Genomic DNA, 17,781 nt, shown 5'->3' on the forward strand with positions numbered 1-17,781 from the left:
TTTAAATAGTGTGCTGCATGCTCAAGAGCGGGGGTGGTCAACCTTTTACATACCACTGTTCACATGCGAATTCAGATGTGCCATACAACTCTTGTACCCAAGATTGGGGGCCATTACATGCTCACTCAAGAGCAGGGGTGGCCATCTTTTTACATGCCATGCGTCAGTTTGTTCACACACATACAACTCTTTGTACCCCATCTACCTCAATGAACAAAAGTCCATTTTTCCTAGTTTGATTCATTAAGCATATTTTAATGTTAAAAAAGATAACATTCACAAAAAAGGATGTGCACGAAATAATAAAATTGCCATTGTTCATACGCAAATTCAGATGTGCCATACAACTCTTGTACCCAAGGCTGAGGCCATTACATGCTCGCTCTAGAGCAGGGGTGGCCATCTTTATACCTGTCATGTGTCAATTTGTTCACACACATACAAGTCTTTGTACCCCGTCTACTTCCTATTTTTCCTAGTTTCATTCATTAAGCATATTTTAATGTGAAAAAGATAACATTCACAAAAAAGGATGTTTACGAAATAATAAAATTGCTAAAGGATGCAATGCACCACTTCTAATCATCCAATGCGTCTTTTCATTAAGGGAAGAATTTTAATAAAATCTAGCAGTGTACAGGCCCTGAGTTCACAAAGCATTCTAAGAATTTACTCAACTTTCAATCACTGTTTATGAGAAATATCTTTGATCCAGAAACAAAACTTTGCATATTATTATTATTATTATTGTTCGATTTATATAGCGCTTCATTACACGTGAAGTGTTTCTAAGCGCATATCACAAACATATACTTCAAACACACAAAAACAATCAAAATCAGGAGAACATAATTAAACACAGCTGCCTGTTAGGCGCTATTATTCAAAGGTTTATATCCAACAAATCAACCGGCTAATCTCTATATTGAACTCAGTCGAGGTATTACCTGATGAACACCTACACCAAGTAGAGTTCAAAAATAAAAACGAAGTTTAAAAGAATCAACTTCATTAACAAAAATTAAACAATCAAAAACTAAACTGATAAATCAAATTCAAACGAAACAAATAAAACAAAGAAAATGAAAAGAGCAGTTCATTACCATTCTACATTAACAAAATAAAGGAAATCAACTTGTGAAAATTTGTTAAAAAAAATAAGAGCAAAGTAACACTAATGTTAATACTTTTTTAACGAACACATCATAAATATAATTAATTTTACCTATAATATCTATTTCAGAAATCAGACTTTATTTTGCAAATAAAATAATCCAAAGAGTTGTGTACGACCATTATATTTAAACAGTATATTATGCTGTTATATATATGATAAAGTGAAAGTGATGAGAGATTTTTTATTGGTGTATTTTATACATTAAAACAACAAAAGTTTTATAAAGGTCTATATTTTAGTTAAAATAAAGCGAACAATTTTGAGTAAATTCTTAACTTAAGTCTGAGAAGTTTTTTTGTGAACTCGGGACCAGAACATTAAAATTGATTGCTGTGAAAAATAAGGTAAATCCTAATGTAGAAAGCTTTAAATTGCATGAACAAGGTATCTAAATTGACTGGACACTGGCCCACATTTTAATTTATCGAACTTTTACTTTTGTTTCTGACAGAAATGATCAGAAGATATCCAGTGCTTATTCAGCTGCTGAGACTAAAAAAGCTACAATTAGATTGCTGAGAACTATTGTTGTGTTGACACAGACACTGAAATCCCTTCCAGATGACATCATGATGACTATGAAATTAATGTACTATGATGAAGGTATTATTTTCAGTTATAGTAACATATTTTCTCTCATTTGAATCACAGATAAACAAAACTATTATAAAGGGGTGATTTTTGACTATTGCTGTGAACAAAACATGTCAAACTATGTTGATTTCACCATAACATATGGTAAAGTGTACAAGATCAAGTCAAGAATTGCTAATTTGTAAGGTTACAAAAGAGTTTCATTTCTACAAGAGTAATTAAATGTACTGCTGGCACCTGTATTTCAGATCAGTGTAAGGGTAGTAGTATCGAGAGAGGTAATATGTTATTATCCCATGCTGAATAAAGTTAAGGAAGGGAGGGATATTGAATTGAACTCTTGCTCTTGTCAGCCCTTTCTTTCATGCGGCCTTTGTTTCCAGAGCATATCTCATAAACTATTCAAGATATCGTGATGAAACTTTTTACACACATCAATCTATTATAGTTTTTGTGCCCCGGGCTGAAGTATCTTGGATTTAATATTTTTGTTTTCCCATGGATACAGATTTAGTAAACAAGGGTGTGGGATGTTGATGACTGAACCTGGTTGTTTTTATCTTGTAGTTACACCACCAGATTATGAACCACCGGGATTTAAAGCAGCAGATTCAGATGGTTTTCTTTTTGATGATGAACCTATGAATATTAAAGTTGGAGATGTATCAACAGTATGTATATATCCTTATCAATATTTCCAAGGGGCTATAAGAGACATCAATATTTATGAAGTTGTGTGTGCCCTTTAGAGTTTTAGTCAGTTGGGTCTATCCACTGAACAATAAAACATTAGGATAATTATAGTTACAGTTTCAACTTCCAAACCCAACTGTAGCATCATTGTCTACGATAATTATAGTCACAGTTACAACTTCCAAACTTTCAAGTCTCATACTGAACCATTTATGTCATTATTTCCTGCCATCTAGAATAAAATTAAATTTACTATATTAGTACATGTAATAAATGAGGATAAAATTTAGGTTTCAATTTAGCGTATTTTCCATGAATGATAATGATTAATGTTTTTCGTCATTATTCCGAGATAATTTTTCAATGCAAATTTAAATTTCAATCATTAATTTTATAATAGCAATTCCACACGTAAGTACTCAGATATATTCAATAATTCAAAAATTATAATTTTCAGTTAAGGTTTGAAATAAATTGTTTCAATTTTTCAAAAGTTATTGTTGGTTTTATGTTGGTTTGCATTACTTTTTGCATGACAGATTTTCTAAGCAGTATGTTAATTCTCTGTTGACTTTTAAAGGTGAAGTTCAAAGGTTGCCATTTGATAATGTTTTATTCATTATCTTACATTAATAGTTTCTTAAATGCATAATCCGAAATACAAATCATTTTGAGTGAGAGATAATTGCTGTGCCTTATGTACCTTAATTCTTTGAACTTGATTGACCAGATTTATGGCGTTGATATTGTCATGCCCACAATATGAGCAGCCAGTTTTTCAACTAAAGCCTTCACTTGAAGAATGTTGGAGATAAACCAAGGGCTTTAATATGAGTGGCTGGTTCTCTAGATAACAAGAATCACAGGGACCCAGGGTATAGGTTCCAAAACGCTCGCGGAATTGGTAGTCTGAGGGTTAAGTATCATTCTCCAGGTTTTTCAGTTTCCTCCCACTGCTAAAGACCCCTACGCTCAAGCAAATTATTGAAATAAAATTGAACCACATGTTAGTCCCAAAATGACCTAGTTTGTGTCGAGTGGACGTTAAACCCTATTTTTCTCTCTTTATCTAGAGTAAAGATGAGAATAAAGACTGATGGTAAACAATTTGAAATGAAAGAAGAAGAGGATACGACATCAAATAAAGCAGAAATAAATGACACTGGATTGGAGGAAGTTGCTACGGAAGCAGATTCACAGGTTATAATAAGTTTTAAATCTTTTTGGAATGTTTTTCTCATTCTCTCTCAGTTAGCTTTTTATTAGGCTTAAACTGTAGTTTGCTATATGTTTCAACTGCTACATTATATATTATTCTCTTTATTGATATTTAATGTACAGTATTATAAGAACTTTGAGTAGCTTTGCAATCAGAATTTCTCTACACAGATCATAATAGTAGTATTTTAGACTTGTAATGATTTCTTTGTTTTAGATGGATTTTGTACAGTCCAATAAAAAGGAAGAAGAAAGCCGTTTTGAAGTAAAACAACATCAGATCCAAGATACCAAAGAAGCAGATGTTGACATACCTGAAGAAAGTCCAGCAAAACCAGGTTAGATATTACCTTAAAGGAGCTAAATCGCTAACATTTGGGTCCTAGAAATTGACAAAAGTAGGTCGCAACACATATAATACTGTAGTATGAATGTATATAAACTGATTTACATTCAATCGTTTCCGTTTTTACTCCAATTTCAAATCAGTTATGTTCGGCGAAATAAGCCAGCAGTCTCAAGCGAGTGCAAATTTATAGCGTCTGGTTATTCCAGTCTACATACGCCGTTTGATTTGGTGCAATGTGTCTAGCCTCGTCCCTTGAGTCTCTTGATACAACTGGGGCTGAAGCGCATTATGGTACACGATTCGTGTACCAATGGTAAAATGTTTATTTTGTCTTAAATATTGGATATCAAAAGCCCATCTTTTTCCGGTAAAGATCACAACATGAATGTTGATTTAATTTGACAAATAAATCGTGTTTTCAATGTTGAAGATTTTGGATGATATTGAGTTAGAGACTTAGCTACTTTAATATCAGGTCAATATTAGTTTCAAAGAATAGGATCACATGGTATATCAAGGAATAGGTTTACTGGAGTGCAACAGTACCTTATTATGTGGGAGTATATTGTCGTTGCCCCTGTCCACGTTTTTGATTTTTGTCTTAATAATGAGTAATTTCTCCACCAACCGTCCAATCACGATTTGGGGCAATCTGACCCACTCCTCTTGCAGTGCCACGGCCAATTCTTGCAGTGTTGTTGGTTGACGTTGACGTCGACGAACACGTCTCCCAATCAAATTAAATGTAACACACTAAAGCATAGATACGCTAAACAGTAAATCGTATGCAAGAACCGATGGGAAAGCAAACATGGATAGATAAACCAGCTCGCAGCAGTTTTCATCAACCCTTCCTTGAAGTGTCAAATTTGACAATGAACTTCTCCCACGTGTATGGCGCTATTGCATGTCGCATGTGCAGCTCAGTGGTTATGTTGGGGCGATAAGTTCTTCATCTGTGAACATACTCTCAAAGCATGTCAAGTGTCCATGACTATTTATCATATCACAACCTGCATAGGTATTTGCTTTACAATATCCCCTACTTTTTTTGAAGAGTATATATTGGACTGATAAAAATACTTTGATCTTTCAGAAGGTAAAAGACAAGAAAAGATAGAAGAAGCTGCTCTATCAGAAAGAAGTGAGGGTCAAGATGAATTTGGTGTTCGATGTCCATGTGGCTGCAATGAAGTAAGTCTTTATATCATTATCTGTTTCAAAACAGGCTGCACTGCTTAAAAAAACCTATGCGCAAGCAAATTATTGAAATAAAATTGAACCATGTGTTAGTCCCGGAATGACCTACTTTGAGTCGAGTGGATGTAAAACCCCATTTCTCTCTCTCTGTACAGAATGTTGAATCGGTACAAGAAAACATGACTGACATATATGTCCACCTTGGAATCCATGGTTGTGAATCAACCAACCAAAGAAATGTTTGATTTTTTCCATGAATGACTTGTTATTTTTAGGATGATGGTTTGATGATTTTATGTGCTGCTTGTAAATTCTGGCAGCATGGTGTCTGTTTTCAAATATTGGATGAAGATGTTGCACCAGCAGAACATATTTGTGATGTCTGTGCCCAGGTACTGTCTAATGTTTTCTAATATTTCAATGTATCGTTGTGAAATGGAATTCAAAAGCTTTACAAATATGAATCTGAAATATATGCAGAAAGAAGTTTAGTTGAATCATAAATAGTTTTCCTACAGGGCCCGGTCATTGGGTCATCACACACTTGGGTCATGGTTTATGTGAATATTATTTATTATAAATTTCAGCCTGGTGTTACTGGTAAAGAACCAACTGATCATAGTCTGGTGGGAATGACCCCAATAACAGTGCAGGTACAATATATCTTCAATTTATACAATGGTTTATTCGAATAAGATTCATATTTAAAGTGTCTCAGCATGATTTGAGTGGTATAGGAATCCCTTACAAACGACAGTATTTAAAAAAGTTGAAGCTCTAATAGGAATATAAGTCAAAAATGGTTCAATACCATTCAGTATTTATAAAGATATGCTGAACTGAAATTTCATCAATCTATGATACTCTCCATGTTAATGTTTCACGGAATCTAATTGACAACCTGATTAATCCGAATTGAATCCAAGGGAGGTTATCTAGTGTTGATATTTTGATTTTGTTTTCATAATTAGATGTTAAATTATCAATCTTAGTAAATTATAATGTGGATTAAGCAGTGAGAAATTGATATTTTCCCGAAAAATGCAAATCGCCAAAGTTACTATAAACCTAGCTCACAACCTTCCATATGTGATTTGACATGCAGAGTTCATGGGATTTGGTAGCTTGCAGACCAGCTGCAAGAAACCGGGTGAAAAGTCTGTATGGCCAGTCTGCGATCTTCTACGGTGTCGAACTCACGCAAGTCTCATGTACAGATTTACTACAATTTCCCCCGTAGACTGCCCATAGTAGTACGTACAGCGGGTTGTAAGCTAGGCTTTAAGTACATACATGCTAAATGAATAATATTTCAAATATAAGTTAAGTGTCTGATTTACATCCCAAAAAATTAGCTGATGGGGGGCTATTGCATAATTTTTGAATTGTAGCTGTTTCCTGTATGAAATTGTTCCTATACATGTCATAACACAGCACATTTGTATGGTTAACAATCACTATATTCCTGTATGGAATTGTTTCTATACATGTCATAACACAGTACAGTTGTATGGATGACAATCACTATACCGGTATTCCTGTATGTCAATAAAATAAAAGCTTTAATACTTGTATACTAACAGGCAACATGTCTATGGCGAAGAGCATTGTTGGCATCTTTGGAATTAAACAGGGTACTGGCTTCCCATTTAGCAAGACGACTGGGTGTAGAGGCTACAGTTGCACAAGGTTTAATCAACAGACTGGAAAAAGAGGGTTTTGTCAGAAATGCTGGAAAGGGAAAAAGGTATATATTGAAGAATAATTGGGTAAAATCAGTTCATTTTAAATAATTAACCCTTAAACTGCTGTGGTCCATGCTATTCATCTCTGACGGTTTGAAGCGTTCTAATGAACAGGTGGGGTCATGGTGGCTAAGTGGGTAAGATGCTGGCTGTCTAGCCTGGAGGTCGGGTGTTCGATCACTGCATTGGCCGAGAAAATTCATCCAGATTTTCCGGCATTTATCCCCCTTGTCAGTGATGCAGGACGGAGGGCCTGACAAGGACAGCTGTCTAGTAGTAGTTCGGATGGTACGGAAAACCGAGGTCCTGTGTACATATTGACATGCACATGAAAGATCCCTTAACAGTTGGAATTCGTTATAAGAGCTTTCCGTAGTGCCGCTGTCCGGGCAAAATTTCCCTCATAGCACACTGTATGGTGTATGCTCATCTTCATTAGCCCAGTTCGGAGCCATTACATTTCATTTCTAATGAACAGCTGTTTTGGCCTGTTCAGGGATGTACCAGTGTTAATATATCATCTTTCTGTAATTTTCTGCAAGGAACTGGGGTAGTCATTATTTACATGTAAAAAGTGCTAAATGGTTAATATTAAAACTATCTAACCAGAAAATTCTATTTGTTTTAAAGGTGGAGTCCGATCAGTCTGCTATATGTCGGTGGAAGCGAACGTTAAATAGAGCTATTTCACACACACTTAAATATTTAAGAAAATGGCTGAAGGGTTGAAATTTTCTAAACCTATCAAAATTCTTTTTCAGGTTAGGAAAATTGGTGGAAAAGTCAAAAATACGAAATGAAGGCTTACTGAAATATCTTAGTAGGAAACTCAACCCTTCAAAAATTGGTAGGGATATGGACACAAACGATACTCAGGTGACTGATTCACAGGTAAGTATTGACAACTATGGATGGATGTTGGGCAAGTATTTTATGCCCATGATCTGAAAATAATTGCCGGTGAGACTTGCAGGATGTTTTTGGTCATTTTTGTCAAGGACTCCTGTAGGATAATTAAAAGGTATAATAGTAAAAATGTAACACAGAAGTTTTGATGGGAGTTTTTTCTTATGACACAATGAACAATACTAACTGATTCTCCAATAGTTTAAGCCTAAAGTGAAACTAAAAGTAGATAAAATAAAAAACAATTTCAGCTCAATCTTTCAAAATGACTGTATGGAGCAAACACATCCAAAATTTTTACCTAAATCAGAGAGGTTAAACACATTAAGCCAAGATTGAAACAGTTGTCTGTATTGAACATCTAACTAGAAAAAGTGACATGACAAATAAATTCTTTCTTATTGCAGAGGAGCCAGAAACAACCTGTTCATAATTCAAGAAATACTCAACAAGATGTAAATAATTTCTCATCGATTTTTAAACCTATACATGCCATCTTGAGTTGGAATTCTTCCTCTTTCGTTCCAAATATATCAGCATGTTGGAATGGTCTATTATTTTTCCCCTAAAAAAATAGGTTCTGCTCTGTGCTTGCATTGAGTTTAATTCTAGGATGAGGATCAACCCGTAACCACATGACCCCCCCCCCTCCCACACACACACACACAACTCAAAAGAATGATATGCATGTCTTTTAATGAAATAAATAAAATAGGTTAATTCTGAAATGACCCAATTGTGTTGTAGACGTCAAATCCACTTCTCTCTCTCTTTTGCTGTCAAGTGCAAATATGTCTTAGAACTTCCCTGTTTGTGAAGATAATCAGTTGTCTCTTATCAACATGATCTCTTTCATAGAGTTGACTCCATCATTGGCATTTTTACAGTTTCACAAAAGTTCATTTTCCAATCCATTCTCAGGGAATATGAGATAAATTGTTATTGAAGTTTTGTGAATACGTTATCAATTTATTTCAGGTTGATAGTTTAGTAGCCCAGACAGAGAGTATTAATATCAGTGGTAAAAAAAATAAAAGTAGTGAAAGAAATAAGAAGACTAGTACGGTAATTAAAGTTCAATAATTATGTTCTTTTTCAAATGGGGGTGTTGGATGGCTGAATGGTTAGCGTGCGCGCTGTATCATAAAGTCTGTCATTGAGTCGACTGGCGTGGTTTCGAATCCCCTGTTGTACGTGACAAGGAGGAGGGTTGCCTGTCCAACCTCGTGGGTTTTCTCCAGGTCCTCCGATTTCCTCCCACTGCTAAAGACCCCTTTGCGCATGCGGATTATTGAAATAAAATTAAACCATATGTTAGTCCCGAAATGACCTAGTTTGTGTCGAGTGGACGTTAAACCCCATTTCTCTCTCTTTCAAATGAAATTGTTAAAGGCCCAATACCACTCTTGTTGTTACTGAATAATATGTCCCAATCTTTATTCTGGTCAACAAATTGTACTATTTTACAATATTTCAATTAATTGATGATACAAATTTTATCTTAACACACCTTATTTAAAAAATTGGAAAAATTCAACTTAATGGTTTGAAACGTCTAACGTAAACCATTTCAAATGAAACTTCGATATAAAAATATTTTCGAACCCTCTGGACAAATAAAATAGGATGTAATGGATAATTTACACAACAGGTAGGACACTTAAACATCTAGTACTTAGATAAGGATATTATTTATTTTCTGGAGCTTTCAAGCCAGCAAGAGTGTTATTGTCCCTTTAAGAATTCGTTGTTAGTAGTTACACTTTTTCATATTCATATTCATTAAAACAGTGTGAAGAGAATAAAGTGTTGGTCAGGGATCATGAAACAGTTTTGTTTGCACAAGATAAAAATCACTATGAAATTCACCTTATTCACCCCATGAACAGAACAATACAAATGCCTAGGAAACGTTTGTCTGCGATATCATCCTTGGTGAAAGTGGACTTTAACCCTTTTATGCAGGGTTCCCACTATCACGATACGTGCCACGATTGAAATTGTTGTTTTAATCGTGGTGAGTCTTTCAGGTTTTATCATATATTGAGGTCAGTCGTAGCAGTTGTGTTGATCGTATCCGAATGTATTTGCATGTACCAGATTGTGGACTGGTTAGAGACAATCCTATCGTAACGCATTACACGACAGTGGGAACCTAGTATTGGTACTAGTAGAATAGTAGAAGATATCTCATGCGTATTATCCCTTGAGCTCTATCAATAAGTGACCACATTCTACATGCCCTATGTTCGGCTGAAGAAAGCACAACTGTACATGCCATGCTAAGTTGGTTGAAACATGTTTGAATGATGAGGTTTTTCATCCTAGATGTATTTTTCTAGATTCAATTCTCTGCAAAGATTTGCTGATAATAGATAATGAGACATGTTGAATGTGGAGGTAGGGTAGGTAAGGCTTATCCAGTATTGAGAGATATTTGTGTATTTGTAGAATATGGAAGGTATTGAATCAAGTCAGAATAACAGTAGTGGAATAGGAAAGAAAAGGGTACATTCTAAAGTTAATGAGGTAAATACTGAATCGTGGCTGTAACAGGACAAAATACAATCACATATCAAAAAAAGTCTTAAGGACAGCATGATTTGAATTATGATTTAGACATGTATTTGCATGACAACCCATAGTCAACTCTCTAGACTATAAGATGGCTTTGATATTTAAAAGATATAAACTCTGTCACTTAATAATAAAATGAATAATCGAAACTTGTTTATTATTGCAACAATAGTACTGGACAATCAAGAACTGAAATGAAATGAAATGGGGTTTAACGTCCTACTGTTCAGCTCCTAAATGGGGCTAATGAAGACGGGCATACGCCATACAGTGTGCTATGAGGGAAATTTTGCCCGGGCAGCGGCACTACGGCCTACTCTTTTACGTGCACGCCAATGTGTACACGGGACCTCGGTTTTTCGTGCCATTCGAACGACTAGACAGCTGTTCTTGTCAGGCCCTCCGCCCTGCATCACTTGACAATCAAGACTATATTGTCAAAACTTCTAACACTCATAACTTTGCTCTGAATAACGTAACTTATCTAATTCTTACATAATTCATCTTTAAGCACTCATGAAATATTTTTGATTGCATTATCACCTTGGTGGAAACGGACCACAAATCTTTAAAATATAAGTGGTTTTACACTGGAATAAATGATATGCTTTTAATTTCAGGCCCAAGATTTTGAAATCTGTACAAGTCAAGATCAAGATAATTTTGAACCAACACATCGTCGTAGAAGAAAATCTAGCATTGTTACAAAAGCTATCATGGTTTAATTTAGAACCAATAAATTATTAATTGTTCAGACAAATGTTATATTATTTTAATTGGGTATACAAATTTACATGTTATTTCTTGTACATTAATTCAATATTTATTAGAGACTTTTGGCAAGCGTAAATTCCTGGTCTGTATCCGTATCGATTTTGCGTGTGATGTCGTATCGAACAGCTTTCATACAGTAAAGGTCACTTCATTGTCCTTCTACAGTCTTTTTTGCTACTTTTAGATGCTGAAATGTTGTACCATAGAGTTTTTATGAATCTATTTGTATCATAGAACACAAAGGTGTATATTTGATGTGATTTAACCATGATAAAGGCTGGACTTTATTCATTATTTTTGAGGAGTTTTTCTCGAAATTATCTGCATGCTGGTTGATCTACATGCTAAATTTAGGGAGGTAAAAGGGTATAAACTTTCTAAAATGATACATTAGTGAAACCAAAAATTGCTGTCGAGTCGAGGTCAAAGATTCTTAATAAGATTCAACATTAATTTTTTTTTTAATAGCTCAGCGACTGTCGAGTGACTTTACTCCCTCCAGGAATTTGTAGGCTAGGCACTTGACTAGTACTGATGGTAATCTTGGTAGATAACTGCTATCTGTAATAGAACTAAGCTCAGCTCAGCTACTCATACGTACGCGGAATGAAAATCTACCTAAACTCTATAACTACATTGACGCAACATACCACGTATCTGTATCTTATACGTGATACGAATGGGAAAAATTCTGGTTGCCAAAAGTCTCTATTATGTCCATTTGGAAGTGTGTTTAAAGATTCATCTATTTAATTCATGAACATATAAATATGATGCAATTATGTTCCCTGTACTTGTTGTTTATTCACTGTTATGTTATAGAATATATTAATACATCATCCTGCTAATTTATCACAACAAACATATAAATATGATGCAATTATGTTCACTGTACTTGTTATTTATTACCTGTTATGTTATAGAATATATATATACATCAATCTGCTAATTTATCACAAAATTATAAGGATATTTTCTTCATTGATCAAGATATAAATCCCTACTACGTATTTTGGATCAAATTCAATGGATATCTTGTTTACCCTTTAGCACTGGGAGCACCCTAAACCACTCTAATTAGGGTTCCTTAGACCACCCTATCACGTGCACAGCTGTGGCGCCTATAATCAGTACTAACTCTGGGTCCATTTTTTTTCCGCCAATTTTTCATTTGAATTTATTAGCAATATATTTCTTCCGCAAAAAAAAATTAAAAATTTTCAGTAATTTTTATTACGTTTTTATTTACATAAATACATACAAAATATATATATTACAATTTACAAAATAATTCTTCTCTACTTTGCATAGGTCCATTTTTTGAAAGCTTTTTCAAAATCTGGGGTAACCACTTTTCCAATACTAAATACCATTTAATTACACAGTGTATTTGTTTTTAATGCATTTCTGTATTTGTTTTTTTATAATATTTTGCCTGCTAAATCTTTTGGAGCTCTGCAGTTGCCACAGGAATTGTGAGTAAGCGCTTACTGATATCACAAACACTTGGGAATATATCATCTTTAGTTAAGGTGAATTTACAAATGATTGTAATAACTCGTAAATAATCCTTTAATATGGAAAGCTATTCACATATATCTTAGGTGGTTTGAGAAAGTTTAAGGAACAGCAGTTTTGATGTGTTCAAGGATATACCAATATTATAATATATCACTTTTCTCTTAATTTTCTGCAAGGAACTGGTGTAGTCAATATTTACATGTAACAAGTGCTAAAGTGTTAACAAAAAAATGACCCAGTTATTGGGTAGTATCTATTACAGGAATATGACTTTCATTCATTTTCCATCCATTATTTCATGAAAACATATCAAATGTTTTTAACATTCATTACATTAATAAAAACAATTTTAGAGTTTATACTTATTTATAGCTTTTTTTTTTTATGTCAAGCTGATTAAACCAGAGAATACATTCAAATGAATCAAGAATTTCACTAACACTATTTATGGAATAAAAATTACTGGTTTATTAACATGCAACGTTTCGACGATGATACTCTTGTCTTTATCAAGCAAATCAGCATGCATGTTAATAAACGGTGCATGTTAATAAACCAGTAATTGTTATTCCATAAATAGTGTTAGTGTGTTACTGTTCAATTACTAAATGCCACTTAAAGAAGAATCAAGTATTTGTTAATACTTAATGACAATTGCTGAAATGCAGCTTTTATCAGTAAATTATTGTTATGATGCAAATTCCTTCTGATTGACCCAGAGAATACATTTATAAATGAATCAATTATTCGTTAATAGTATTACTTAATACCCGTTGTTGAAATGCAGCTTTCTATCTGTCATTTACTGTTATGATACAAATGCCATCTGAAAACGATCCATCAAATTATATATTTGGTTTAACTCCCATATTCTCAAAATAGAAATGGTTCATGTATAACCACACTGTCAACAAAAAGTTAGTAAATAATACAGAGTGGATAAGCTAAAGCACAAATGCATTTTTTCTAGGACATGTATCATAGTTCAACCACATGTTGAAACATGGATACATGCACATGAATAACTCCTGTTTACTTCATGCAGTGTCAAAAGATAGATAATGACAAACATACATTTTGACTAGATATATTGCTGGGTCGAAGAATTTCCGGGGTGGGATTCAGAAATAGCAGTCAGTTGCTCCTAATAATTTGAACACAGTTTGTAGGATTGTAACACCAGAAACTGGTAAATTGATGCATTCATATTTTCTATTTCTACTAACTCTAATTTATAGCTCTAGATATACTATCCCCCTCCCTATTATTGACTACTAGAAATGATTCCTGTCTGGGTAATACAAATTAATATTGCAGGCTATTCATGACAAGTCTAAAAAAAGAAAGCTAAACAAGAATACACTGTGATAAAAACTTTATTTGAAATAAATGATAGTCTGGAAATGATGTTTTGAAATGATTAAAAATGTCTTTGAGTTGTGTGTCAGTTTATTGTCAGAAGCCACACACAAATGTCAGTCTTGATTCTTCGACTCCACACTTTTAAATAAAAGAATGTGTTATTTGCTACACCTAGTTGTATAGGAAATTAAAACGACTCAGTGTCTGGGGTAAACTTGAAATTATGGGTCCATATCCAGCTGAATTATCATAAAGTTCAAACAACGGTGCCGCAACAAGTTTATAATTTCTCGGCACAGCAAAAAGAGCCTTTTCTGGTAATTGTACCAAGAAAAGACGCTTATGTTCTTTAGGTTTAGTGATGTGTGCTGGTGTGTACGGGTACTGTGGGGGTTCAAAATTTGGTCTCCACCAATTTCCAATTGTGTCTTCGATTACCCATTCCATTGGTCCGCCATCTTGTCTCCCTAAGGTCTCTGTCAACAGTCGTTTCAGGCCCTCAACTTCGTCTTCTCCTGGGTTTAATTCGCCACCAGGTAATTTGAAAAATGTTGTACCAAGTTGCAAAAGTAATACATGAGGTAGAGAATGCTCATGCACAATTAAAACTCCCTCAACCGATCGCCTCATTCCAATTTTTTCGAAATCATCTCGCATCCTTTGAAATCTAGCCGGTACAGAGCTGTCCTTCTCATACAAGGGTTCTTTTGTTCCAAACGTGTAATTAGTCAAAGGGTATAAGTTAATGGTTCTTTCTATCGTAAGAGGTGGTGCTGAACCCATTTTCCCACCGTAAGAGGCCCCGGCGGAACCTTTAGGCCACCCAGCAATACTCCTATTCGACGCCATTGTCCTGTGGTTTAGACCGAATTCAATTTTAACAAAAGAGAGTTCGTGTTAGAGTTACTTCCCTTTAACTACTTGATCAGTTATTAAATTTTGGTTGTATGTTGCCAATTCATCCCAATAAAATAATCCACAATTGAATAAGCAACGTAAAACTCAGGTTAGATCTCCTACTTATATCGTCGCGGTACATGGTAACAATTGACTATCTCAATTATACTGGCGAAAATTAAAACAATAAGAGATCGAAGTCATCACTTTATAACGCCATTGGGATGAAGGATGATGGTTTGTGAAATTAAATGACACGGGTTATAGTGCAACTTTTTTTGCATCGACTGGTCTATATTCTATAGTAAAGTAAGTGCTCTTATGCCTGGGACACGCTTTGCGAATTTTATTCGCCTATACCTCGACCGAGGTATTTCGCCGCCGAAGTTAATCGGGCAGCGTAGTGGGCAGCGTAGTGGGCACCCCCGGCGAATGCTAAGCAGCTATAGTGTTCTATTTCGGCCACTTCCCGCGTCGCGTGTCGACCTTGAATAATATGGTTCGCCGTTTGTAAAATAATTATTTAATTTTTTTTATAGCAAAAAACATTTAGCTAAATATATAAACATTTAGCTAAATATATAAACATTCAGCTTAATATATAAACATTTAGCTAAATATATAAACATTTAGCTAAATATATATATTTAGTTAAATATATAAACATTTAACTAAATATATAAACATTTAACATTTAACTAAATATATAAACATTTAACTAAATATATATATTTAGTTAAATATATAAACAGTTAACTAATAAAATATATAAATATCATGCTAAATATATATGTTTAGCTAAATGTATAAATATTTAACTAAATATATATTTGTGGTCCCGCCAATATTTCTATTATCGTAAGCGACACAAACAACTGCGCATAAAATGATGACGTGTACCCGACACGTGAGCCTTGACACAATAGGCCTACTAGCAATTAAATGAAATGAAATGAAATGGGGTTTAACGTCCTACTCTTCTGCACCTAACCTGGGCTAATTGAAGACGGGCATACGCCATACAGTGTGCTATGAGGGAAATTTTGCCCGGGCAGCGGCGCTACGGCCTACTCTTATATCGAATTCCAACTGCCAAGGGATCTTTTACGTGCACGCCAATGTGTACACGGGACCTCGGTTTTTCGTCCCATCCGAACGACTAGGCAGCTGTCCTTGTCAGGCCCTCCGCTACTAGCAATTAGAAATGGAAGCTGACCACGAACTTGTAACCAGAATCACGACCGCGGTACTCCGTGCCGTTCGCACAGATCAAGGCAAGGTACGTGCAGTCAATGGAAAGTTGTACACTACGTCATCGTTTAGTGTGAAGTCGCTTACAACAATAATTATTTTACAAACGGCGTAAAATATATAAATATATAAATGTTTAATATATAAATGTTTAACTAAATATATAAATGTTTAACTAAATATATAAATGTTTAACATTTAACTAAATATATATTTAGCTTAATGTTTAAACATTTAACTAAATATTTAGCTAAATATTTATATATCATCAAATCTCTTGTTTCGGTCTTAATATTCAATGCTAAATGTTAAATATGAAAATAGAGACAAATCAAGAAATATTTATATATATTATGTTAAATATTGAGTTTTTGTTGTATTTTTAGTTTAAATATTAAAAGTGAAAAATTTGCACAAAATGGCGCCCCATACAATAAAGCGTTTTTCAATGTTAAGCTGTAGAGAAAAAAAAGCGGCGTCGCTTTTTCTAAATGGATATTGTTTATAGTTTTGGTGATGAAATATACCAGGAGAATTAATTCATTTGCAGTATATTTGCCGTTTGGTATTTTATCTTCAATACAGTAATTTATATTGGACACAAGGAACTGTTATCCTTTATATAACAATACATTTCTATAATATCCAGATTATATGTTATATTTTAAATCTCTATTCTAAACTTAAAATCGTAAACTGAATAAGTGACCTCGTGCTCTCTGCAGATACCGCCATACACTATTATAGTTAAGCACACGATGATAGGGTACTGGGTATGGTTCCGTTATTTACATCAGTTGTTTTATAGGTTCTCAAGTGTTGTATTACTTATAGTATGAACATTCTTTGACAGAATTAATACGAGAATTTTTATTTTTGTGGATATCCTCTTACGAATATATTAGCAACCTTGAAGAAATCAGATTAAGATCGATGTTGAAGAATCCAAGATTACGTTCACATCTGCAGTAATGTCTTTAATTGTTGGTATATTATTAATAAAAAAAAAAGAAAGAAAAGAAAAATACAATGTTACTTGGTCGTAAAGTAGAAGAAAACCGATGAATTTTCCAAATGTGGGAACCTAGTGGCGTGGGTAGGATTAGAACCAATTTCTGTCAATCCACTTTTTTGGGAAAAATTAGTGATTTAAAACTTATAAGCCACTAAGCCACCTGTCCGTGCATTTTGCGTCGTGGGTCCCCGGCCCGTGATCGTTCCGTTTGAGGCTCTCGTCACCTTCAGGGTAGGCTATCCGGGCCCCAGCGGGTAATCGGGTCCTAGTCCGAACCTGTAGAACGCGACAAAGATCGTGAGCGCGGTTACCGATCGCACTAGGTGGGCTAACTGGTACCCGATCACTTAAAACAAAAATGAAAGTGTAACGTTTACTTTCGTTTTCATTTTGATAGGCGCTAAACATTACCATGCTTTTCAATATTTTTGCCAATTCTACATCTTTCTCCGATCAATGACAACGTGGTTTTTGTTTTTCTATGTTTTTTGCTTGCATAAAA

At 34.4% G+C, this 17,781-nt stretch overlaps 2 protein-coding genes across 3 annotated transcripts; one reads left to right on the top strand and one right to left on the bottom strand.

Moving 5' to 3' along the window:
- Positions 1-1,746: 1,746 nt before the first annotated feature.
- LOC126823579 (uncharacterized) lies at positions 1,747-12,139 on the top strand. Of its 2 annotated transcripts, XM_050552493.2 has the most exons (13): positions 1,747-1,780; positions 2,339-2,442; positions 3,538-3,664; positions 3,900-4,020; positions 5,128-5,225; positions 5,507-5,623; positions 5,819-5,884; positions 6,815-6,978; positions 7,738-7,867; positions 8,290-8,337; positions 8,861-8,947; positions 10,334-10,411; positions 11,080-12,139. In XM_050552493.2, exons 2-13 carry the CDS (start codon positions 2,432-2,434, stop codon positions 11,182-11,184), a joined length of 1,152 nt encoding a protein of 383 aa, XP_050408450.1. In that variant the 5' UTR covers positions 1,747-1,780; positions 2,339-2,431; the 3' UTR covers positions 11,185-12,139. The 2 variants fall into 2 exon arrangements, with proteins under 2 accessions (XP_050408450.1, XP_050408451.1); XM_050552494.2 differs by lacking the exon at positions 10,334-10,411.
- Positions 12,140-14,114: 1,975 nt separating this feature from the next.
- Positions 14,115-14,993, bottom strand: LOC126823580 (cleavage and polyadenylation specificity factor subunit 5). The gene has a single exon (XM_050552496.2). It carries the CDS (start codon positions 14,963-14,965, stop codon positions 14,288-14,290), a length of 678 nt encoding a protein of 225 aa, XP_050408453.1. The 5' UTR covers positions 14,966-14,993; the 3' UTR covers positions 14,115-14,287.
- Positions 14,994-17,781: the final 2,788 nt, after the last annotated feature.

This window comes from Patella vulgata, chromosome 6 (assembly GCF_932274485.2).
Source record: "Patella vulgata chromosome 6, xgPatVulg1.2, whole genome shotgun sequence".
Classification (NCBI taxonomy): domain Eukaryota; kingdom Metazoa; phylum Mollusca; class Gastropoda; family Patellidae; genus Patella; species Patella vulgata.